The sequence below is a fragment of the Pongo pygmaeus genome, chromosome 1 (genome assembly GCF_028885625.2).
Source record: "Pongo pygmaeus isolate AG05252 chromosome 1, NHGRI_mPonPyg2-v2.0_pri, whole genome shotgun sequence".
Classification (NCBI taxonomy): Eukaryota; Metazoa; Chordata; class Mammalia; order Primates; family Hominidae; genus Pongo; species Pongo pygmaeus.
In genome coordinates this window covers 186873695-186898498 of record NC_072373.2, presented here as the reverse complement: position 1 = coordinate 186898498, position 24804 = coordinate 186873695, and the positions used below count along the sequence as shown (strand labels likewise).

At 52.0% G+C, this 24804-nt stretch overlaps 1 protein-coding gene across 19 annotated transcripts in view; it reads left to right on the top strand.

The window, feature by feature from the left end:
- Positions 1 to 15131, top strand: part of PTPRF (protein tyrosine phosphatase receptor type F) — a 95364-nt gene extending 80233 nt beyond the window's left edge. For 11 of the 19 annotated variants that reach the window (XM_054491387.2, XM_063656973.1, XM_054491510.2 and 8 more), the window contains 14 exons: positions 873 to 988; positions 4263 to 4295; positions 5108 to 5205; positions 8929 to 9052; positions 9223 to 9398; positions 10118 to 10237; positions 10524 to 10678; positions 10760 to 11045; positions 11152 to 11330; positions 11565 to 11691; positions 11924 to 12049; positions 12308 to 12462; positions 12567 to 12702; positions 13407 to 15131. In XM_054491387.2, coding sequence (XP_054347362.1) covers positions 873 to 988; positions 4263 to 4295; positions 5108 to 5205; positions 8929 to 9052; positions 9223 to 9398; positions 10118 to 10237; positions 10524 to 10678; positions 10760 to 11045; positions 11152 to 11330; positions 11565 to 11691; positions 11924 to 12049; positions 12308 to 12462; positions 12567 to 12702; positions 13407 to 13475 — 1900 coding nt within the window. In that variant the 3' untranslated portion in view covers positions 13476 to 15131. The remainder of the gene's footprint in view (positions 1 to 872; positions 989 to 4262; positions 4296 to 5107; positions 5206 to 8928; positions 9053 to 9222; positions 9399 to 10117; positions 10238 to 10523; positions 10679 to 10759; positions 11046 to 11151; positions 11331 to 11564; positions 11692 to 11923; positions 12050 to 12307; positions 12463 to 12566; positions 12703 to 13406) is intronic. The other 8 variants (XM_054491517.2, XM_054491469.2, XM_054491439.2 and 5 more) reach the window with 1 other exon arrangement.
- The last annotated feature ends 9673 nt before the right edge of the window (positions 15132 to 24804 follow it).

Genomic DNA, 24804 nt, shown 5'->3' with positions numbered 1-24804 from the left:
AGGCAGGTTTTGTCTCACTCTTGCCAGTTCAACTCTGCAGAGGATGCTCCTTCTCTGGGGCACATGCATAATACAGACTGCATTGCTTTCCCTGAGCGTACAGAGCTCACCAGAACCATCACCCGGCTCCCAGTTCTCTGAGAAGTTGCCTAAGTGCTGCGAGAGACAGTCTTCCACAGAGCAAAGAGCAGTCACTGTGTGGAACAGCAGAGAGGCGTGTCCTGGTACCCACCCGAGCACACTCACTCAAATTCTTCTTCCCCAAGCACATGCGTCTGCAGACCACAAGTAGCCTCTGGCTATTTGTTGGCAGCTGAACCCTATGGTCTGTCTCTGACCCTGTCCGTGTAGGTGGGAAAACTGAGGCCAGTGAGAGAGGACTCTGCCCAGCTAGGGTGACGCCTTTCCCGTCCCTCCCCTGCTGCCTTGGGCATTTACCCTGATACTCTGAGGGCCAAAAAGCTGGGGCCGTGTCTCCTGTGCTGTTTGTGTATTTTATGTGTCATTTGCATGTTTATTCCTGGTGGTTCCTGCTACTCAGCTGGGTGGCCTTGGAGATAGCAGCCACTGTCCCACAGTGACCTGCCTTCTATCCAAAGGAGCTGCCCGCCCCTGCAACCCCTTCCTCCCTGCTGCACTGCCCCTCTGCTCACGCCACACTCCTGCTCTCCCTACCCCTTCCCTGCCCTGTGTTCTCTCATGTCAAGGCTGTTCTGGCCCTGGCTCCTCCGCACTCAGAGATCCTGGGAAGAGGTGGGGCAGTAGGAGGACAGAGCCGTGGACATGGGGGCTCCTTGGCAGCCAGCCATGCCATGTGTCACTGTCTCAGCCTGGACCTCAGGTTCTCACCAGCCTCCCTTCTGTCTCTCTAGGAAAAGGACCCACTCCCCATCCTCTAAGGATGAGCAGTCGATCGGACTGAAGGACTCCTTGCTGGCCCACTCCTCTGACCCTGTGGAGATGCGGAGGCTCAACTACCAGACCCCAGGTAGGGCACTCCCATGGCCTGTGTGCCCCCAGCCCAGACCTAGCAGGCCTGTGGGTCCGTTCTGCAGGTCTCAGGTCGCCATTGAAGTTCCTGGGCCGCATGCACTTGTTCCTGCTCCTTTTCTTCCTTTCTGCCCTTCTCCCTGTGCTCATCCACTTTGGTTGGAATGACTGAGGAGTCCCCATATCCTGCAGCTGGACAGGTGCCCCAGGCTAGGACCGTCTCAGGTGGCAAAGCCACTTAGCCACTGCCTTGTCTTCAGTCAAGGCCTCTGAATATGGGCTAAGGACCTCCCAGAGCCCATGTCTCTGCCACAGGGTGGCCAGTGTCTGGCCCGCGCTCTGGCCCCTCCACATGAAAGAGGGGCATGTTAGCAGTGGGAGATGCCTCACCAGACACTTGTGGGGAGATGAAGTGCCTGCACCTGAGCCTTCCTGGAGGCCGACCCCAGGTTTACCATACCACGTACCTGCCCCTTCTCCTAGCCACTCTCACGGTGCTGTCCAGCTCTTCCTTCTACCTGAAATGTTACTCCTCCCAACACCCAGCAGACACAGCTCAGACCTCTCCTCTTCCCCACACCCCCACAGGGTTAGGTGTCTCTTCTTGGCTCCAGGAACCTCCCTCCTTCTTCCTTTTGACAGCTCTCACAGTGAGCTGGGATTACCTCAGTGACAGTCTCTGAGCTCTGTGGTGCCAGGAACTGTGTCTTGTCATCCCCCATCCTTTGTATTCAGCACACGATGGGTTCTTGTTGAATGCCTGTGAAGTGAACACACAGACAAATGAAGGAATGAGTGAACTAATGCATACACACAGGGTTTGTGTATGGATGAGCTGGTTATTCTGCATATCAAATTACCCCAAAACTTAGTGGCTTAAAACAACAATAATTATGTATTATCTGTCACGGTTTTTGTGAGGCAGGAATTCAGACAGGGGCACAGCAGGAACAGCTTGTCTTTATTCCAGAAAGTCTGGGCCCTCAGCCGGAAGACTTGAAGGCTGGGAGCTAGAGTCATTTAAAGCAGGGGTTGGCAGACTATGGCCCATGGCCAAGTATAGCCCACCACCTGTTTTTGTAAATACATTTTTACTGGCCGGGTGCAGTGGCTCATGCCTTGTGATCCCAGCACTTTGGGAGGCTGAGCCAGGTGGATCACCTGAGGTCAGGAGTTCAAGACCACCTAGTGAAACCCCATCTCTACTAAAAATACAAAAATTAGCCAGGTGTGTGGCGCCTGTCATCTCAGCTACTCAGGAGGCTGAGGCAGGAGAATCACTTGAACCCAGGAGGTAGAGGTTGCGTGAGCCAAGATCGCACCATCGCACTCCAGCCTGGGCAACAAGAGCAAAACCCCGTCTCAAAAACAAACAAACAAACAAATAAATAAATAAAATTTTACTGTAACAGCCACACCCATTTATTTATATGCTGCCTACCTATGGTTGCTTTTGCACTGTGAAGGCACCATTAAATAGATGCAATAGATACCAGATGTCCACAAAGCCTAAACTATTTACGCTCTGGCCTGTTTTGGATACCAAGTTTGCCAACCCCTGGACTCTAAAGCCTCTTTCATCCATGTGACTGGTGGTTGATGAGCCAGCTCTGAGCCTTGCTGTGGCTGTCAGCTGGGACACCCAACGTGAGGCTTCTTCAGGTGGCCTGGACTTCCTCACAACATGGTGATTGAGTTTCATGAGCATATGTCTGGAGAGTGTGCCAGGCAGACCTAGCAGGTTATTGCAACCCAGCATGATTAGATCTCTGAAGAATCAAGCACCAGGATGCTGGGACCTGGAGGGCAGAGAAGTCTCTTTGGGGATGGGATGCTGAGCCGTGTGATTATTGGTCTGGAAAAGAAGGGTGGGAGAGAGCTCCTCAGTGGAAGCATGTGCAGAAGCTTGGGCGGATTGCATGTGCATCAGATTATGAGCACCTGAGGGTTTCTGCAGCATGAGAGTTAGGGGCTGGGGAAATACTGAGCCAAGAGAAGACTGGAGGGCTAGGCAGAGGTCCAGTCAAAAGGACCTTGAATGTCAGGCTAAGGGGCTTAGACTTCCTCTTGAGGATGCCAGGGAGGTATTAAAGGTTTTCAGCAGGGGAGCCAGATGGTCAGAACCATGCTTTAGAAATGTCACTCTAGCTCCTTGAGGAGACTGGATTAGAGAGGAGAAATTGAGGTAGGGAGACCATTTAAAAGGCCACCAACCAAGTGAAAGGTGGCAGTGGGAACAGAGGGGACAGACTTGGGAAACGTGAAGGAGGTGAGGACAGCAGAGTCCGGGCTTAAGTCCACGTGGGGAGAGGTGAGGGTGGCTCTGCAGTTGCTGGCTGAATGAGCAGGGAGTAGGGGTGTCCTGGGGCCAATGGGTCTGTGGGTCTGAGGATTTCTGAGCTGACATCAGGGCTGAAGCCCTGTGGGAGGGGCCAAGGAGCATGTGGTAGTCAAAGCCTGAGAATAGATGGACTCTCCCAGGGTGAGGGCCAGAAGGAGACTGGGACCAAAAAGGAGCCCAGGGCAGGGAAGCTGGTGCAGCGTTAAGGAAAGATGGATGGAGAGCAACTAGGGAGATTGAGAAGGAGCAGCCACAGCCAGATGAGAGCAGGAGCACAGTGTCCCTGAGGCCAGGGTGGGGGGAGTTGTGCAAGGGACGAGAGGACTTAATGAGGTAGGGCAGTGGGGACACCCAGTGGGAGGACCGTTGGCTTTGGCAGATGGGGCCTTGAAGAGAGGGTGGTGGCCACGTCCTGTGGGCAGAAGTGTTTCAGTGAACAGCGTGGCAAGTTGGGGGTGAGAAAGTGGAGAAACCCCTTTCAAAGATCCTGGGAGGATACCTGGGAAGGAGGCAATGAGCAGGGCACAGTGGGAGAGGAGAGGGTGTGGGATCTGAGAAGGAGAGCTCTTTTTTCCAACATGGAAATCATCTGAAAATCGCCAAGGCCAAATTTTGGTACCAAAAGGGGCAGGGCTGGTTTGGACTTAAGTATTTAGTCATAGAGCTCCCCAAGGCTGCCGAGGCCACCAGGGTTTAGAAGTGCTCGCCTCTGGGTGTGGGACACCCCATCTGTATTAACTGGGAGACAGAAGGAGCCTTGACGGAACTTGTCCGCAGCCCCAGCCCCGCACCGCCCCATCCTCTTCGCCAGCCCCTCGCAAGCCCGCTCGGCACCTCCACTGCATGTGACGGTGCTGTAAGCAGAAAAAGTTAACGGGCTCTCTTTTCTTGCCCCGTTGTTTTTTTCGTTTGTTTGTTTTTTTCTCTGCAGGTTCCAGTGTCCCCAGTTGCCCGAATACCTCAAGTTAGTTTTCAAAGTTCCCGTGTTTGGGGGATACTTTGGCTTCTGTGTCTGTTTCCACTCCTTACTTTTGTTTACCCCATCGCCTCCATCCTTCCTTGAATTCTCTACCCTTCCCTTCTTCTCCCCCAATCCCACTGTCTCCTGACCTTTTTCCTTCCCCACCCTCCCCTCTGCCCACGTTGCTTCCTCCAGGCCTGTTTTCTCTCCCACCGGCCCCATCTCTGTTCTGCCTCTCTGGCCTCCAGTCCCGGCCTAACACCCTTCCTTCTGCGTGCCTCTACCTCTCATCTCCTCTCCTCTGTCTCACACCCCCTCCTGATGTCTGCTTCTCTCTCTATTGTGTCTGTACTTCATGACTACTCCATCTGCACACTTGGTGCCCGGGATGACGATGGCCGTGAGTCTCCCATGGCGACTGCCACCAGTGAGGGGCAGGAGGGCTGTCTGCAGGCAGGTGCGATGGAGCCCAGCTCCTGTCACGTCTGCTGCCACCGACCTGGGCGTCCCACCCCTCCTGGGAGGAAGGAAGCCTCTCCTCCATCTTGAGAGACCTGCCAGGCAGGGCCTAGTGCCCCCACTCAGCACCCCGCCACCAAAACAGGCTCCACATGCTCACGGCACAACACCGCCCTCTGTCCTCTCCCACCCTCCGCCATCCCTGTCGCCGCATGTGCTGCTGTCTCCATGCCACCAGTTCCAAGTGCTCCATGGTCACACATGTTCACATGTGCACATACATGCGTTGGGGCTTTCTCTGCCACCCTGCTCAAGTCTCACACTAACGCTGCCTGTGTATGCCCTACCTCCCCCAGGTATGCGAGACCACCCACCCATCCCCATCACCGACCTGGCAGACAACATCGAACGCCTCAAAGCCAATGATGGCCTCAAGTTCTCCCAGGAGTATGAGGTGAGATGTTCCCGCCCCCTACCATGTGCCTGGCCCAGGCCTACCCAAACCAGCTTCTGTCCTGTCCTAGGTCCCAGCTGTGGTGGGTGAGGAAGCAGGGGTCCAGCTTTTTCAGGAGCACAGAGAGGAGGGTTGGCAGTGGCAAGGATCAGCTGGGAACCGGGTGCCTCAGATGCTGGGTCTGGCCATAGCCTGGCCCAGCACCTTCTTGGGGTCACCCTTAGGAGATGGTTTCAAAAGGCTGTGAGTGACGCCAGGGTCTGGACACTCAGACACGTGCTCAAGTGCTCACAGGCAGACACAGGCCACAGACATACAGACATAGATCAGTGATAACAGCCACAGTAGCTGGCATCTATCAAGAGCATCCTGCAGGCCAGCACCGGGCTGGGCACTTGGCATGCATTATCTCTTTTGGTTCCCCCACAGTCTTCAGAAATGGGGACTGTTATTATCCCATCTTCCAGATGAGGAAGCGGGGGCTCAGAGAGGGGAAGTGACTTGCCCAAGTCAAACAGCTGATGAGTAGTGGAGCCAGGATTCAAACCCAGGCCTGCCTGCTGCCCTGTGCTCTGCACATGCATGTGCTCACGTGTGTACTCCGGATGCCACAGCTCACAGCGGGAGTCAGGGCCTCAAGACTGGCTGCTCAGGCTGCACAAGTCCCGCTTGGAGCCCTCCACACGTTCACCTTGCTCTGGACTTAACTCCTAGAAGCCTGCTGGGGGCTCAGCCTTCAAGAGTCTGAGGGTTTCCCACCCACAGATGGTGTCGGGGTGACTCTGAGCATCTCCAGGCTGCCCATCTAGGAAGGGGATTTGTTAGAGAAGGAGGTGATTTAAAGAAGAGACTCCTGGCCAGGCACAGTGGCTCACGCCTATAATCCCAGCACTTTGGGAGGCCGAGGCGGGTGGATCACCTGAGGTCGAGAGTTTGAGACCAGCCTGGCCACCATGGCGAAACTGCATCTCTACTATAAATACAAAAATTAGCCGGCTGTGGTGGCACATGCCTGTAGTCCCAGCTACTTGTGAGGGCTGAGGCAGGAGAATCGTTTGAACCCGGGAGGCGGAGGTTGCATTGAGCCAAGATCATGCCATTGCGCTCCAGCCTGGGTGACAGAGTTGAGACTCCCTCTCAAAAAATATAAAATAAAAAAATACTCTTAAAAAGAGTATTTTTACTTTAAAAAAAAGAGAGAGAGACCTCCTCCTCTTCCACCTCCTCTAAGCAGCAGCCTGTGCTTGTCTTTCTGCCTTGTCCACAGCTGTTTCCTCAGCACCTGGCACTGGCCTCAGTAGATGGTTGGTGGACAGGCAATTGAGGGGTTGGCTCAGCCTAACCTGTGAGTTTGCACCCCTTCTGATGTCCACCCTCAGCTGTGTTTGGGGGATGTGTCCTAGGGCTCAAAGATTGCCTTTCCAAGGGCTATGGGCCAGGTTTCTGAAGAGAAAGCTGGGCTTGGCAGGCAAATGGATGAGTATGTCTGCAGCACAGCAACCGTGCTGCTTCTGCCTATAGGGCCCTCCTGGGGCACTGCTCCACACAAGGCTGGGCTTTGGGTCACGGAGCCTGTAAGGTGGGCTCCCTGCCTCCTGTGGCCTCCGCCCACACTCATCTGTACCGTGTCCCACAGCTGCCCTTCCTTCCAGCGCAGCCCTGCTTCCCCATCTGGGCTTGTGGGGCCTCTGCTCACAGTAGTCCCCTTCCATCTTCTACCTGCTTCCCTCCTCTGATCAGAGCTTTCCTTACAAGACCCTCCTCCTCCAGGAAGCCTTCTCAGGCTCCCCAAGGCTGCCGTGGGCTCTCCCTCAGCCAGGATCCCATAGCTCTGTTGTCTTTTTTTTTTCTTTTTGAGACGGAGTCTCAAAAAAAACACTCTGTCGTCCAGGATGGAGTGCAGTGGTGCGATCTCGGCTCTCTGCAAGCTCTGCCTCCTGGGTTCATGCCGTTCTCCTGCCTCAGCCTACCGAGTAGCTGGGACTACAGGCGCCCGCTACCATGCCCGGCTAATTTTTTTTATTTTTAGTAGAGATGGGGTTTCACCGTGTTAGCCAGGATGGTCTCGATCTCCTGACCTCGTGATTCGCCCGCCTCGGCCTCCCAAAGTGCTGGGATTACAGGCGTGAGCCACTGCACCAGGCCTACTCTGTTGTCTTTAACGTTCAGTCAGTCATTGATCACACATTTTCAATGTGCCAGTCCCCGTGCTGGGGATATGGAGACACATGCCCTCAGGGAACCCAGTCGTGGGGAGCACGTGCAGACAGATAATCAGCATTGAATATGTGACTCTGACAGCACGCCCTGGTGTTGAATAGGACCGATAGGTGTGCAAAAGGTGGGCTGACAGCACCAGAGCAGCCCGAGGGGTGAGGTGTGCTGTGGGGTCTCACGGAAGCAGTGACGCGGTCCTGTGGAGAGTAATGAGGCTGGGGACAACATATGGAGGACATTGCGTGCTATGCTGAGAACTTCAGATCGTATCCATCTGGAAAATGTGAAGATAATAATGGAACCTATCTCATATGAGAATTTGAGGAGGGAATACATGCAAAGTGCTCACAGCGGTGCCAGGCACACCGCGGATCCTCACTAACTCTTCGCTATTATCATTATTGCTCTCCGAGGTGAAGAAGAACCACAGAAGGCCTTTAAGCAGGAAATTGATATTCACATCTGCATTTTGGAAGGATTATTCTGGCTGTGGGGCTGAGTGGGTCAGAGTGGGACAAGAGGAAAGAGGCAGGAGGAGGCTGAGCCTCAGTTGGGATGGTCTGGCCCAGGGCAGTGGCAGCAGGTTGGAGAGAGCTGAGGGGGTGGCGGAGCACCAGAACCTGGTGACTGGCAGGGCGGGGTCGGGGGAGGCCGGAGGAATTTTGAGGTTGACTTCTAAGTTCTGGCCTGGCACTGAGGGGTGAGGGTGCCTTTCGCTAAGGTGGAGTCCCAGCAGCAGCACCAGGTTTGGAGGGGAAGCTGATGAAGTCAGCTTTGAAAGGACTGCGGTTGAAGGACCTCCCGGTGGAGGTGTCAGAGAGGCTGCTGGGTACTCGGGGAAGAGCTCTGTGCTGCTGCTGAGGTTATGGACAGCTCCAGCATATGGTGTAAGAATCAGGTGAGCAAATGAGGTCACCCAGGAAAGGTTGTAGAGAGAGAAGAGGGCCTAGAAGGAACCCTGGAGGAGCTCTGTGTCCTGCCCACAGGAAGGGCAGCGGGGAGAGAGGAAACAGAGAAGGAGCAGCCGAAAGGAAGAGAGCCGAGCAGGGAGGGATCCTGGACTACCTGAGAGGGGCCACCATCCCTTCCATCTGTCCTGGCTCATTTCATTAGGTGAATGCAGGGCTTCAGGAGGGACTCTGGGTGTTCAGAGCCCTCAGCAGTTTCAGGACTGCCTGAGAGGGGGCCACAACCTGTCCTAGCTCATTTCTTTAGGTGAGTGCAGGGCCCTTCGAGAGACCCTTCCCCTGCCCCTAACCCAGCTCAGACCACTCTACCAGGCAAGGGGATTTGGTACCATGGTCAGAGGAGGCCCCAGTCCATCACTTTTCTGATAGGTGATGTGGCAACCTGTGAGCTCCGTGGCTGGCACCACAAGATAGAGGGCCTGGCTGTGGCCTGTGGAGTGAAGGCAGGATGTGAGCATCACCGGGAAGGCTGGGTCCCCTGCAGGAGAAGCAGGTCAACCTCGGCTCTTACCCCACCCGCTTTCTCCATTATCTGCAGTCCATCGACCCTGGACAGCAGTTCACGTGGGAGAATTCAAACCTGGAGGTGAACAAGCCCAAGAACCGCTATGCGAATGTCATCGCCTATGACCACTCTCGAGTCATCCTTACCTCCATCGATGGTGAGCCAAGGGGGTGCCCCTCCCATCCCCTTGCTCTCCTCCCCCTTGCTAGCTAGGGCAACATGTCATTCTACAGAGGATGTCCACGAGTCTCAGGGGTGCACTGAACCATGGTGGGCTGGGCTGGGGACCCTGCAGTAATGCCCTCCCACCTCCTTTCTTATCCATAGGTGTCCCCGGAAGTGACTACATCAATGCCAACTACATCGATGGCTACCGCAAGCAGAATGCCTACATCGCCACACAGGGCCCCCTGCCCGAGACCATGGGCGATTTCTGGAGAATGGTGTGGGAACAGCGCACGGCCACTGTGGTCATGATGACACGACTGGAGGAGAAGTCCCGGGTGAGGCTGCAGGGCCCTGCCAGGAGGCGAGTGGGAAATGCCCAGCCACAAGGTGATACAGGACACCTTCTTCTGTGCCGCTTTCTTCTGTGGAGGAAGTTGCTCAAGGGATCCCCAGATGCTATTGTTTCTGGGGGTATTATGCTCCCCAGATACTGGAGTGTTTCTGGGATAGAGCATGTTCCCCAGATGCTAGTGGGTTCCTTAGGATGTTAATATGTTTCACCAAATGCTGTCATTTTCTGAGAATGTTAATGTGTTCCCCAGTTGCTGGCGTGTTCCTGGGGTGTTCATGTGTTCCCCAGATGCTGGCGTGTTCCTGGGGCATTAACACATCTCCTAAGTTAATTAGTGGAAAGAGCTGCTGTTATCTGTTTTTGGACTGCAAAGCATCGACTGGAACGTAAAATTTACAGAGCTTGAAAATGGCACATAAACGTTATGGGTAAATTTGGCAGAAAATGTGCCTGGTGCGATCTGGCCTTGAATAAATAATTTTCAATTATGGCCCTTATTCCACTAGCTAGGGCAGGGCGGTGACGTAGCTTGAGGACCTCATGTGGCTTGTGGAGGACAGGGGGCAATGGATCTGAGAGCTCAGGGCTGGAGGGCTTTGTAGCCAGAAAGGCTATAGCCAGGGAGTAGACCAGCCTCCACCCTGCTTCTGCCCGTCTGAGCCTGTGGGCTTCCTTCAGCCTGCCCTGCTCATCCCCCTGCAGGTAAAATGTGATCAGTACTGGCCAGCCCGTGGCACCGAGACCTATGGCCTTATTCAGGTGACCCTGTTGGACACAGTGGAGCTGGCCACATATACTGTGCGCACCTTCGCACTCCACAAGGTATAGCCTTTCCCCAGTGCATATCTCTTACCCAGACACTGTAAGGACAGTGGCCTGGGTGTGGTGTGCTGGGTCGGGGGGAAGCTGGAGCCTGAGTGTTGGAGGGTCGGAGGCTCAGGTGTGTGATCTATGTTATGGGAACAGTGCTAGGAGCTTCAGGCTACTCTGTGTAGCTTCTGAGTCCCATCAGGAAGTGGCGGGTCTGTCCTCAGCATCAGGTCATTCTGTCCTGAGTCTATGGCAGGCAGGCTCCTAGTCGCCAGTATGTCCCCACTTTGTCCCCCAGAGTGGCTCCAGTGAGAAGCGTGAGCTGCGTCAGTTTCAGTTCATGGCCTGGCCAGACCATGGAGTTCCTGAGTACCCAACTCCCATCCTGGCGTTCCTACGACGGGTCAAGGCCTGCAACCCCCTAGACGCAGGGCCCATGGTGGTGCACTGCAGGTGAGAGGGTACAGTGCCACCCAGAGGGGTGGGGTGGGAGGTGGGGGCGCCTGTGCCTCAAGCTGAGCCCGTGTCCTGCAGCGCGGGCGTGGGCCGCACCGGCTGCTTCATCGTGATTGATGCCATGTTGGAGCGGATGAAGCACGAGAAGACAGTGGACATCTATGGCCACGTGACCTGCATGCGATCACAGAGGAACTACATGGTGCAGACGGAGGACCAGTACGTGTTCATCCACGAGGCGCTGCTGGAGGCTGCCACGTGCGGCCACACAGAGGTGCCTGCCCGCAACCTCTATGCCCACATCCAGAAGCTGGGCCAAGTGCCTCCAGGGGAGAGTGTGACCGCCATGGAGCTCGAGTTCAAGGTGGGGCTCGGGTGGGCCTGCTTGGCTCCAGGGCCTAGACTGGGTCATGCGGATGACCGCCACCCCCACAGGAAGCCTGGCCTGACCAACCCCTCCATCTCAATAGTTGCTGGCCAGCTCCAAGGCCCACACGTCCCGCTTCATCAGCGCCAACCTGCCCTGCAACAAGTTCAAGAACCGGCTGGTGAACATCATGCCCTACGAATTGACCCGTGTGTGTCTGCAGCCCATCCGTGGTGTGGAGGGCTCTGACTACATCAATGCCAGCTTCCTGGATGGTTATAGGTCAGCATGCATGTCACTGCCCCACCACGCCCTACAGGGGCTTAGGCCTGTGCCTGGTGTGGGGGTGGGCAGCAGAGTCAGGCCAGCCTAGAAGGCCAGAGAGGGCTGGGTAGAGCAGTGACGACTTCCTGGAGGAGGGGTGATCTGAGCAGGGCCCCAAGGGGCTAGGCAGCCTAAGGGGAGACTCTAGGGGCAGCAGCACCTCCAGCATGTCCAGTCTTATGTCCACCCCAGACAGCAGAAGGCCTACATAGCTACACAGGGGCCTCTGGCAGAGAGCACCGAGGACTTCTGGCGCATGCTATGGGAGCACAATTCCACCATCATCGTCATGCTGACCAAGCTTCGGGAGATGGGCAGGGTGAGCCCACCCTTTCCCCCAGGGCCCCTGTCATACCTGGGAGAACACCAGCCACCCTTGGGGGAGCTGCCGCCTATGTTACTGTGTCCTTTCACACCCCAGCTGCTTGTCAGCATGGCCTCCGGCGCCCGTTATTACCACCTGAGGCATCTGTCCCAGAATCCTGTGAAGCCTGGCACCCCTCCCCCATTCCTTCTCACCTGATTATGGGGGCCCGACCCTCTGTCCACAGGAGAAATGCCACCAGTACTGGCCAGCAGAGCGCTCCGCTCGCTACCAGTACTTTGTTGTTGACCCGATGGCTGAGTACAACATGCCCCAGTATATCCTGCGTGAGTTCAAGGTCACGGATGCCCGGGTGAGTGAGCGCACTGAGTGTGTCCATAACGCTGCCTGTCCACACGCAGGGTGGGTGGCTGCCTGCATGGTACCTTAGCTGAAGCTTCAGAAATATGAGGTGGGAGGTGGGTATTAGGGTGTGAGCACATCTCTCTCAGTGGCCTCGGGTGCAGTGACACAGATGCATGCCTGTGTCATGGTACTACCGTGGTCTAGTCCAGAGGGGTGGCAGCCTAAGGCACAAATTCTAATCATGTACCCCACCCACCTTTCCCAGGATGGGCAGTCAAGGACAATCCGGCAGTTCCAGTTCACAGACTGGCCAGAGCAGGGCGTGCCCAAGACAGGCGAGGGATTCATTGACTTCATCGGGCAGGTGCATAAGACCAAGGAGCAGTTTGGACAGGATGGGCCTATCACGGTGCACTGCAGGTGGGACTGGCCCCGTGGAGGGCTGGGGTGGGTGGGCCTGAAGGCCTGGCAGACCCACTGCGTGAGACAAGCAGGACTCCTGACCCAACTGTGTTTCTGAACAGTGCTGGCGTGGGCCGCACCGGGGTGTTCATCACTCTGAGCATTGTCCTGGAGCGCATGCGCTACGAGGGTGTGGTCGACATGTTTCAGACTGTGAAGACCCTGCGTACACAGCGTCCTGCCATGGTGCAGACAGAGGTAACACAGACCAGCCTGCAGGGCCAGGGCCTTAGCAGCAGCCCAGCTGGGAACCCTAGGGTTCAGCTGCAGTTTGATGCCCACAGGCATGTGCATTCATTCATGCTGCCAGTCTTTCTCGTGGCCTGCGATAGGCATGGTGGTGTGTGCTTATGGTCCTACCTACTTGGGAGGTTGATGTGGGAAGATCACTTGAGGTCAGAAGTTCAAGGCTGCAGTGAGCTATGATTATACCACGGCACTCCAGCCTGGGTGGCAGAGCAAGACCCCGTTGCTCAAAACAAAACAAAACAAAAATGCTGCAACATTGCCTATGCTGCCTGGGGGCTCAGGGGAGAGATGAGTAAGATGTGTTCTTTCATTCGGCAGCTCTCTGCTGAGCCCCAGTGGTGTGCCTGGCTCTGGGCAAGGTTGCACAGAGCAGTCCTTATGGGGTGCCCAGTCAGGAGCAGAGAAACATTATTGGGATGGCAGATGGAAGGCAGGTAGATGTGGGGGCCTGGGAGAGTGACAGGAGAGAGATGAGCCTTCAGAGGCTCTTTCAGGCTCCCCCGCACACTGCCTGATGTAGCTGCCAGGGTCCAGCGCCTGCTCTTGGCCAGCAGAGGCTAACTCCATGGCCCATGGCTGCAGTGTGAGTGTCAGCTGTGTAGTGGGGGTGTCCACTGGTGCAACCCACACTGACCAGCCCCCTATCCTGGCAGGACCAGTATCAGCTGTGCTACCGTGCGGCCCTGGAGTACCTCGGCAGCTTTGACCACTATGCAACGTAACTACCGCTCCCCTCTCCTCCGCCACCCCCGCCGTGGGGCTCCGGAGGGGACCCAGCTCCTCTGAGCCATACCGACCATCGTCCAGCCCTCCTACGCAGATGCTGTCACTGGCAGAGCACAGCCCACGGGGATCACAGCGTTTCAGGAACGTTGCCACACCAATCAGAGAGCCTAGAACATCCCTGGGCAAGTGGGTGGCCCGGCAGGCAGGCACTGTGGCCCTTCTGTCCGCCAGGCCTGGAGCCCGCTTCAAGCTCTCTGTTGCGCTCCCGCGTTTCTCATGCTTCTTCTCATGGGGTGGGGTTGGGGCAAAGCCTCTTTTTTAATACATTAAGTGGGGTAGACTGAGGGATTCTAGCCTCTTCCCTCTGATTTTTCCTTTTGCGAATCCGTATCTGCAGAATGGGCCACTGTAGGGGTTGGGGTTTATTTTGTTTTGTTTTTTTTTTTTTTTGAGTTCACTTTGGATCCTATTTTGTATGACTTCTGCTGAAGGACAGAACATTGCCTTCCTCGTGCAGAGCTGGGGCTGCCAGCCTGAGCGGAGGCTCGGCTGTGGGCCAGGAGGCAGCGCTGATCCGGCTGCTCCTCCAGCCCTTCAGACGAGATCCTGTTTCAGCTAAATGCAGGGAAACTCAATTTTTTTTTAAGTTTTGTTTTCCCTTAAAAGCCTTTTTTTAGGCCACATTGACAGTGGTGGGCGGGGAAAAGATAGGGAACACTCATCCCTGGTCGTCTATCCCAGTGTGTGTTTAACATTCACAGCCCAGAACCACAGACGTGTCTGGGAGAGCCTGGCAAGGCATTCCTCATCACCATCGTGTTTGCAAAGGTTAAAAAAAAAACAAAAAACCACAAAAATAAAAAACAAAAAAACAAAAAACCCAAGAAAAAAAAAGAGTCAGCCCTTGGCTTCTGCTTCAAACCCTCAAGAGGGGAAGCAACTCCGTGTGCCTGGGGTTCCCGAGGGAGCTGCTGGATGACCTGGGCCCACAGAGCCTGGCTTTGGTCCCCAGCATTGCAGTATGGTGTGGTGTTTGTAGGCTGTGGGGTCCGGCTGTGTGGCCAAGGTGAATAGCACAGGTCAGGGTGTGTGCCACACCCCATGCACCTCAGGGCCAAGCGGGGGCGTGGCTGGCCTTTCAGGTCCAGGCCAGTGGGCCTGGTAGCACATGTCTGTCCTCAGAGCAGGGGCCAGATGATTTTCCTCCCTGGTTTGCAGCTGTTTTCAAAGCCCCCGATAATCGCTCTTTTCCACTCCAAGATGCCCTCATAAACCAATGTGGCAAGACTACTGGACTTCTATCAATGGTACTCTAATCAGTCCTTATTATCCCAGCTTGCTGAGGGGCAGGGAGAGGGCCTCTTCCTCTGGGCAGCGCTATCTAGATAGGTAAGTGGGGGCGGGGAAGGGTGCATAGCTGTTTTAGCTGAGGGACGTGGTGCCGACGTCCCCGAACCTAGCTAGGATAAGTCAAGATCAACATTCCAGGGTTGGTAATGTTGGATGATGAAACATTTATTTTTACCTTGTGGATGCTAGTGCTGTAGAGTTCACTGTTGTACACAGTCTGTTTTCTATTTGTTAAGAAAAACTACAGCATCATTGCATAATTCTTGATGGTAATAAATTTGAATAATCAGATTTCTTACAAACCAGGACTCTTGTCTCAGCTGTTTCTGGAACCAAAGAGTCTGGGCCAAATCAGTAGCTAGGATGGGTTCCGGAGATTCCCTGCTCCTGAGGAGACGGGGAGGGTATCCTAAGTATTTGTGCCAGTGTAGGCTCCTGGCATGGCTACCCACTTTCAGAAAGGAGTGGTTATAAACCCTGAAAACCAGGCCACCAAGAGCCAGCCAGGCCGGAGGCACCAGTGCATGTGAATAGCACCCTAGGCCGGGAGCATACCCTTTGCCTCCCTTTCCCTTTAAGATTCTGTGGGTTGCACTGTCAGGGCATTGGGACTGCCCCTCTCCCACTACCTTGGAGGAGAGGGATGGCCCTGTGGCAGTAGAGACTGACTGTGTGGAAATTGGTTAGTGAGATCTCCTGTAATTATTGCAGTGTGGATAATGGACACAAAAAAGTGTGTCCATCTGGCCCCTGGACACACAGCTGCATCACCCACTGAGCTGTGCAGCTGCTCCACTGGTGAGCAGACAAGTCCTACCAGGTTGTCAAATTGTGGAACTTACAGGGATACAGATGAAGGAGACCCAGAACAAGCTGCGAAGAGAAATGCATAAGTCAGCAACGACCACACCAAGGCAGCGCCTGACCCAGGGAAGGCTTCCTGGAGGAGGTGGCATTCAGAGTATTTCGTAGAATGAGTAGCAGTTAGGTTTTTTTTGTTTGTTTTTGAGATGGAGTCCCACTCTGTCGCGAGGCTGGAGTGCAGTGGCATGATCTCGGCTCACTACAACCTCTGCCCCCCGGGTTCAAGCAATTCTTCTGCCTTACCCTCCTGAGTAGCTGGAATTACAGGTGCCCGACACCAAGCCCAGGTAATTTTTGTATTTTTAGTAGATACGGGGTTTCACTATGTTGGCCAGGCTGGTCTTGAACTCCTGATCTCAGGTGATCCACCCACCTCAGTCTCCCAAAGTGCTGGGATTACAGGCATGAGCCACCATGCCCAGCCAAAGTAGCAGTTAGTTTTTAAAGATAGGGAAAGGTTTTCCAATGGAACACGTACAAAGGCTTGGAAGCTTGTAACAGACCAACTTCGTGAGAAACTCCAGGAAGTGCATTAAGATTGGAGTAGAGAGGCATGGCTAGGAAGGTGGGCCGGATGGAGCCAGATTGTGCAGCTAAGGGGATTGAGGTGATTGTCAGAGGGATGCAGGTATCCCTGGCAGGTGCAGTGCTTCTGTTCTTAACACCCTGGGCCACCTCCATTGAGTCCTTCACCACGCTCTAGTATTGGCAGCCATCTCCTTGGGGGCTGTGAGTGACTGAGGCCTGGCACCAAGTCTCTTCTGGGTATCCCCAGCACCTAGTTCGGTGCCCGGTGTAATTCTATTCAGAAAAAAGGCACCATCATTACATGATTGTTGATGGTAGAAAATTTGATTAACTTTGCTAAATAAAAGAACAAGCCATTAAACATTTTCAAGTAAGGGGTAAGTACCAGGTGTTCGCTTGAGGAAGACCGGTAGTCAGGACTTCCCCAGGCAGGCTCTGCGCAGAGGGCGCGATGGGCCTGCTCGCCAGTCCTTGGGAGCAGCCGGCAGAAGGATCCTTCTCTCTGCACTCAGATGAGGAAACAGGCTTATGTGGAATCACTCATCAGAGACCACAGGGCAGGTAAGCGCCAGAGCTGGGACCCACGTCTGCTGATGTCTGCTTCAGAGTCCCTGCCCTTTTCATTGCCAGTGTCAGCCTTCTCTCTCCTCTACTTCCCTCCCTCCTCATTCCCCGCTGCAAGCTGCTGCTCCTCCAGGACCCCCATTGCAGTGCTTGGCACCCCACCCACCCAGTATTCCAGGCAGGCATCGCTTGCGTGCCCATACCCACGTCCACTCATCGTCACACCCTGCCTGCTTGTCCTCCACGCCTGTTGTCTGCATCTCCACGGCTGTCTCCCAGGCCACTTTCCCTCTTGCCTGGACTGCCGCTGTGCTTCCTACCAGGCAGCCTGCCCCAGCACTGCCTGGGCCAACCCGTTCTCAGCACAGTGGGAGTGATTCTGCCTCGCAGGGCAGACATGACCAAGTTACTGTCCTGAGGAGACCCTGCCAGGTCCTCACTGTCCCCCTGGTTTTCCAGGCTCTGCAGGACCTGGCCTGTGTGGCCTTATCTTCCTTCTCGCCTCTCGCCCCCTGCCCTCCAGCCACCACAGAGTCAATTCTTTAAGCTTCCTGCCTGCCTCACCCTTTTTTTTTTTTTTTTGAGACAGAGTCTCACTCTGTCACCCAGTCTGGAGTGCAGTAGTGGCGATCTCAGCTCATTGCAACCTCTGCCTCCTGGGTTCAAGCAATTCTGCCTCAGTCTCCCAAGTAGCTGGGATTACAGGCATGGGCCACCGCACCTGGCTAATTTTTGTATTTTTAGTAGAGATGGGGTTTCACCATGTTGGTCAGGCAGGTCTTGAAATCCTGACCTTGGGTGATCCTCCCGCCTCAGCCTCCCAAAGTGCTGGGATTACAGGCATGAGCCACTGCGCCCGGCCCTGCCTCACCATTCTATCTCAGCTCCAGACCTTCCCACAAGCTGTTCTGGAACATTTTCCCCCACTTGCACCTGGCTAACCCCTCATTGTTTAACCCTCCCCTGAAAATATTTCCTTCAGAAGCCATCCTTAACTATCCTAAATGAGGCTAGATGACTGCTATGCAAGTTATTTGGAATATAGTATTTCACTTAATTCTCACAACAATGTATGAAGCCCATTTTATTGATAAGAAAATTTGACCTCATCCACTCCTTCAACAAATATTTAATGAGCATTTGCTGTGTGATAGTCATTATCCTAGGTGCTTGGAATACATCAGTGAATGGAACAGACTTTGCCTTTGTGGCATTCATCCTCTAGTATCAGGAAGCAGATGTTACATATGAGAAATAAATAAAGGTATTTATAGTTTGTTAAAAGGTTGTAAGCCTAATTAGTGGGGAGTACAATAAGAAGGACCAAGGGCCGGGCACGGTGGCTCACGCCTGTAATCCCAATACTGTGGGAGGCCAAGGTGGGTGGATCACCTGAGGCCAGGAGGAAGGTTTGACTATTTGATTTAGGGTGGTCAGGGGACACATTGAAAAGATGGGACTTGAGGAAAGACTTGAATCTGGTGAGGAGTTTTGCCTAAGTATCTTCGAGATAAGCATCCAGGCGGAGGGAGCAACTATAGCAAAGGCCCTGGGTGGGAGTGTGCCTGATGTATGGGGGTGGGTGTGGCTGTGACATCCTGAGCAAGGGGCAAGAGGGTAGCAGGGGATGAGGTTAGAGAGGAAGTGGGGCCAGCTCCTTTACCATTGAGAAGACTGCAGAAATCCAGTAGTGGAGAGAAGTGGCCAGATTCTGGTTATATCTTAAGGCAGATCTGATAGAATTTGCTGATGGACTTGATGAGAAAGAGAGGAGTCAAGGTTGACCCCACAGTTCTGGCCTGAGCAGCTGGAAGGATAAAGTTACCATTTGTTGAGATGAGGAAGGTTGTACAGAAGGGTTAAGTAATCTACTCGAGGGTCCCAACTGGAATTTGGTGGAGTTGGTAGGACTCCCAGCTCTGCTTAACTCCAGGGCTCTTTTCACACTGCTACCTGCCTAAAGCTAGAAATCGTCAGATGCATTAAGAAAAAAATATTTGGGGCCGGGCGCAGTGGCTCACGCCTGTAATCCCAGCACTTTGGGAGATGGAGGCAGGCAGATCACGAGGTCAAGAGATTGAGACCATCTTGGGCAACGTGGTGAAACCCCATCTCTACTAAAAATACAAAAATTAGCTGGGCGTGGTGGTACGCGCCTGTATTCCCAGCTACCCGGAATGCTGAGTTAGGAGAATCGCTGGAACCCAGAAGGCAGAGGTTGCAGTGAGCCGACATCACACCACTGCACTCCAGCCTGGGCGACAGAGCAAGACTCTGTCTCAGAAAAAAAAGAAAAATATATTTGGAAGGAAATACACCAGAGGGTTATGAGGATAGGTGGCTTGTTCTTTGTAATTCTCCAAATTTTCTATGAAGACTTTATTTATTTATTTATTTTTATTTTTATTTTTTATTTTTTGAGACGGAGTCTCGTTCTGTCTCCTAGGCTGGAGTGCATTGGCACAATCTCTGCTCACTGCAACCTCCACCTCCTGGGTTCAAGCGATTCTCCGGCCTCATGTAGCTGGGATTACAGGTACCCGCCACCATGCCTGGTTAATTTTTGTATTTTTAGTAGAGACGGGGTTTTGCCATGTTGGTCAGGCTGGTCTCGAACTCCTGACCTCAGGTGATCCGCCCGCCTCAACATCCCATGGTGCTAAGATTACAGGCATGAGCCACCACGCCCGACCTGAAGACTTATTTATTTACTTATTTATTTATTTATTTATTTATTTATTTTGAGACAGCGTCTCTGTTGGCCAGGCTGGAGTGCAGTGGCATGATCTCGGCTCACTGCAACCTCCATCTCCCAGGCTCAAGCAATTCTCCTGCCTCAGCCTCCCAAGTGGCTGGGATTACAGGCGCATGCCACTACGTCCAGCTAATTTTTTGTATTTTTAGTAGAGACGGGGTTTCACCACGTTGGCCAGGCTGGTCTCGAACTCCTGACCTCAGGTAATCCGCCCGCCTCAGCCTCCCTAAGTGCTGAGATTACAGGCGTGAGCCACTGCACCCAGCCAGTATTTTAATTTTAAAAAACAAAAACATTTTTATTTATTAAAGCAACAACAGAAACCTTTTGACTGGGATCCAGGTGTGCAACTTTGAAGTCCCCATTCTCTTCCCTCCCGCCAACTCCCTAGAGGAGAGTCACTGTTAACAGTTTAGTCTATTCTCCTCCTTTTTTTTTTTTTTTTTTTGAGACGGAGTCTCACTCTTGCCCAGGCTGGAGTGCAGTGGCGCGATCTCAGCTCACTCCAAGCTCAGCCTCCCGGGTGCCGCGATTCTCCTGCCTTACCCTCCTGAGTAGCTGAGACTACAGGCGCCCTCCACCACGCCCGGCTAATTTATTTGTGTTTTTAGTAGAGACCAGGTTTCACTGTGTTAGCCAGGATGGTCTCGATCTCCTGACCTCGTGATCCACCCACCTTGGCTTCCCAAAGTGCTGGGATTACAGGCGTGAGCCACCGTGCCCGGCCAGGAGCTCATTTTTTTAACTGCTATATACTATTCTGTTATGGATGTCCCATAATTTTAAAAATGGTTATCAATATAGCTTTTTTATTAAGTGGATGCATATGATAAATAAAAATGATTCAGAGGCCGGGCGCAGTGGCTCACGCCTGTAATCCCAGCACTTTGGGAGGCGCAGGCGGGCAGATCACCTGAGGTCGGGAGTAGGAGACCAGCCTGACCAACATGGAGAAACCCTGTCTCTACTAAAACTACAAAATTATCCAGGCGTGGTGGTGCATGCCTGTAATCCCAGCTACTTGGGAGGCTGCAGCAAGAGAATTGCTTGAACCCAGAAGGCAGATGTTGCGGTGAGCCAAGATCGCGCCATTGCACTCCAGCCTGGGCAACAAGAGCAAAACTCAGTCTCAAAAAAAAAAAAAAAAAAGTTTCAGGGCCAGCCGCGGTGGCTCACGCCTGTAATCCCAGCACTTTGGGAGGCCGAGGCGAGTGGATCACGAGGTCAGGAGATCAAGACCATTCTGGCTAACACGGTGAAACCCTGTCTCTACTAAAAATACAAAAAAAAAAAAAAATTAGCCGGGCGCGCTGGTGGGCGCCTGTAGTCCCAGCGACTCGGGAGGCTGAGGCAGGAGAATGGCATGAACCCGGGAGGTGGAGCTTGCAGTGAGCTGAGATCACGCCACTGCACTCCAGCCTGGGCGACAGGGCGAGACTCCGTCTCAAAAAAAAAAAAAAGATTCAGTTTTGAAGGGTCCAAAATAAAAGGTCAGCTTTTCTTCCTCCTCTCCCCAACTCTAGTTTCATTTCCTGCAATTTCTGATTTTAATTCTTCCAGTGGCAACCATCACATGCCATTAATAGATGGTGCCTGTTGGCTCCTTGGCTGTAAAATGTGTGGAATTTAGTCAACTTACGTGATCTCCTACCACTACCTCCTGATTTTGTTAGATATGTTATTACTTTTAATTCTTCTAGAGTTCCTTTCACGACTTTAAACACTTTATTTTATTTATTTTTGAGACGGAGTTTCGCTCTTGTTGCCCAGGCTGGAGTGCAGTGTCGCCATCTCGTCTCACTGCAACCTCCGCCTCCCGGGTTCAAGTGATCCTCCTGCTTCAGTCTCCCAAATAGCTGGGATTACAGGCATGCACCACTATGCCCAGCTAATTTTGTATTTTTAGTAGAGACAGGGTTTCTCCATGTAGGTCAGGCTGGTCTCGAACTCCTGACCTCAGGTGATCCACCCACCTCAGCCTCCCAAAGTGCCGGGATTACAGGCGTGAGCCACCGCGCCTGGCTGAACACTATATTTAAACATCTGTTTCTTGATTTATCACCTTTTGGCAGTATCTATTGATTACCTGCTCTCAAGAATGAGAAAATTAGCTCACTTTCCTTGATTCTCCCTTCTCCTTCCTCCGACTACCATTTTTTGTTATTTCACATTGTCAAGGCTTCTAATACTTTCTGTTCTGTTAATATAATTAGTTCTTTCATTCTAAAAATTGAAAACCAATAAACAGCATCTTAATTGTATGTTTATGAAAAATCGTTCAAACATTAATTTCAAACAAACTTCAAACAATTTCAAACTTTTACTTTTTTCTCTATGTTCTTCACTTCTGGATCATATTCAGTTGCCACCACCTCTTGTAACACATGACAGTCTTTCTTGGATTCTTTTTCACGTTGGTAGAGTACTCTGCCTCACATAATTTTTTCACAGAGCATTATAAACTTTCTGGTTCTTGCATGTCTGAAAATGTCTTTTTTTTTTTTTTTGAGACGGAGTCTTGCTCTTGCCCAGGCTGGAGTGCAGTGGCGCAATCTCAGCTCACTACAAGCTCCGCCTCCCCAGTTCACGCCATTGTCTTGCCTCAGCCTCCTCAGTAGCTGGGACTACAGGCGCCTGCCACCATGCCCGGCTAATTTTTTTGTATTTTTAGTAGAGACAGGGTTTCATCTTGTTAGCCAGGATGGTCTCGATCTCCTGACCTTGTGATCCGCCCGCCTCGGCCTCCCAAAGTGCTGGGATTACAGACGTGAGCCACTGCGCCCAGCCTTGAAAATATCTTTTACATTCACACTCCATTTTAACTTTGTCTGGTCTGGGCTTCCTTATACAAGATAATTTTCCTCAGAAACTTGTGAAGACATTGCTGCTAGTTCTGTGTTAAGCAATTGTTGAAGGAGAAAGGCTGTCCAGCAACAAATTACCCTGATGTTTATTTGTCCCATGACCCACGTTGGTTTTTTTTTTTTTTTTTTTTGAGACAGAGTCTTGCTCTGTTGCCCAGGCTGGAGTGCAGTGGTGCAATCTTGGCTCACTGCAGTCTCTGCCTCCCAAGTTCAAGCAATTCTCCTGCCTCAGCCTCCCAAGTAGCTGGGACTACAGGCGTGCACCACCACGCCTGGCTCATTTTTGTATTTTTAGCAGAGACAGGATTTCACTATATTGGCCAGGCTGGTCTCAAACTCCTGACCTCATGATCCACTGGCCTCAGCCTCCCAAAGTGCTGGGATTACAGGTGTGAGCTACCACACCCGGCCTTTTTTTTTTTTTTTTTTTCCCCCGAGATGGAATCTCACTCTGTCACCCAGGCTGGAGTGCAGTGATGCAATGACAGCTCACTGCGACCTCCGCTTCCCAGGTTCAAGTGATTCTCCCACCTCAGCCTCCCGAGTAGCTGGGATTACAGACACCCGCCACCACACCTGGCTACTTTTTGTGTTATAAATTATATGTACAGAGTTGACTTCTGGGCCACGAGTCTGTTTCATTCATGTGTCTGTTCAGTCTAAGGTGAACTACTTATTTAACGTTTGTGGCTTTATTACCTGACACAACTAATTTTTATTTTTTCAAAATTAATTAGTGCCATTCCCCTATTTTTCTTCCAAACGGACATTAGATTACTTTTTGAAAATTCCTCTCCCTCAATTTTAATTGCAAATATTTATTTTACTCAAGAAAGTTGACAATAACATTTCTGATGCATGTGTGTGTTAACATAAAACAAAGAAAAGCAGGTTGGAGTCTAAATGAAGCTTAAACTTTCTGATGAAAAGAAAGCTGTGTTCCTCCAGCCCTGCTGAAAGTGAGGAAGCGCTGTCTGACTTACACAACCATCCCAGGTTCTAGAGTGAGAGCTGTGATGTAATTCGAGGATACTTGGGACCTGTCCATGGTCCCCCAGCAACGGCAGGCTGGCACTTTTGACACTTGATGCCCTTGTCCCTGCTGTCTGTCTAACCTTCCATACATGGTCCATCTCTCTTTTTCACTCCAGCCTTATGTAAATACTTGTGGTTTCCTAAGCACACGATGTTAAACATTCATAACAATCGAAGGGTTAAATAACCCTAATAGATAAGCCTTCTTTCAAATCAGTAAGAACAAAAGTAAACACCCTAATAGAAAATGGACACAGATAGGCAATTTCAAAAGGAGATAGGCAAATTCCAGTAAAAATACTAAAGCTATTACCCTCACTACTAATAAAAGAAGTATACATCAAAACAAGAATGAGGTACCGTCGGCCCTCTGTATACATGGGTTCTGCATCCATGGATTCAACCAACCTCAGATCAAAATTATTCAGGAAAGGCTGGGCGCAGTGGCTCACACCTGTAATCCTAGCACTTTCGGAGGCCAAGGCGGGTGGATCACTTGAGGTCAGGAGTTCAAGACCAGCTTGGCTAACATGGTGAAACGCCGTCTCTACTAACAATACAAAAATTTGTTGGGTGTATTGGCACACGCCTGTAATCGCAGCTACTGGGCGGGGGCTGAGGCACGAGAATCACTTGAACCCAGTAGGTGGAGGTTGCAGTGAGCCAAGATTGCACCACTGCACTCCAGCCTGGGCGACAGAGCAAAAAAAAAAAATATATATATATATATATATATATATATATATGTATATATGTGTGTGTGTGCATGTATGTATATACATGTATGTGTATGTATGTGTGTATGTGTATACATGTATGTGTATGTATATATGTGTATTAGGGAAAAAACTTTCATCTGCAGTGAACGTGCACAGAATTTTTTTCTTGTTAGTATTCCCTAAACAATACAGTATAACTATTTACATAGCACTTACAATGTATTAGATATTATAAGTAATCTAGAGATGATTTAAAGTATAAGAGAGGATATGCACAGGTTATATGCAAGTACTACACCATTTTATGTTGGGGACTTGAGCATGGGCAAATGTTGGTTATCTGTGGGAGGTCCTGGAAGCAATCCCCCATGGATACTGAGGGACAACTGTTCGACTGTTTGACTATAAAATTGGCAAGAGTTATGTGTCAATATTGATGCAGGGAATTAGGCACTTATAAATTGCTAGTGGGAATATAAACTGGTTCTACATTTTTGGAGGAGAATTTGCAATATCTATCAAAACCTTAAATTATCCTTTAATTTGACCCAGCAATACATGTTTAGGAATTTATATTAAAAAATTGTACAAATAATTTAAAAATCTGTGGGGAAAGATTCACTACATCCTCGTTCATAATACTGAA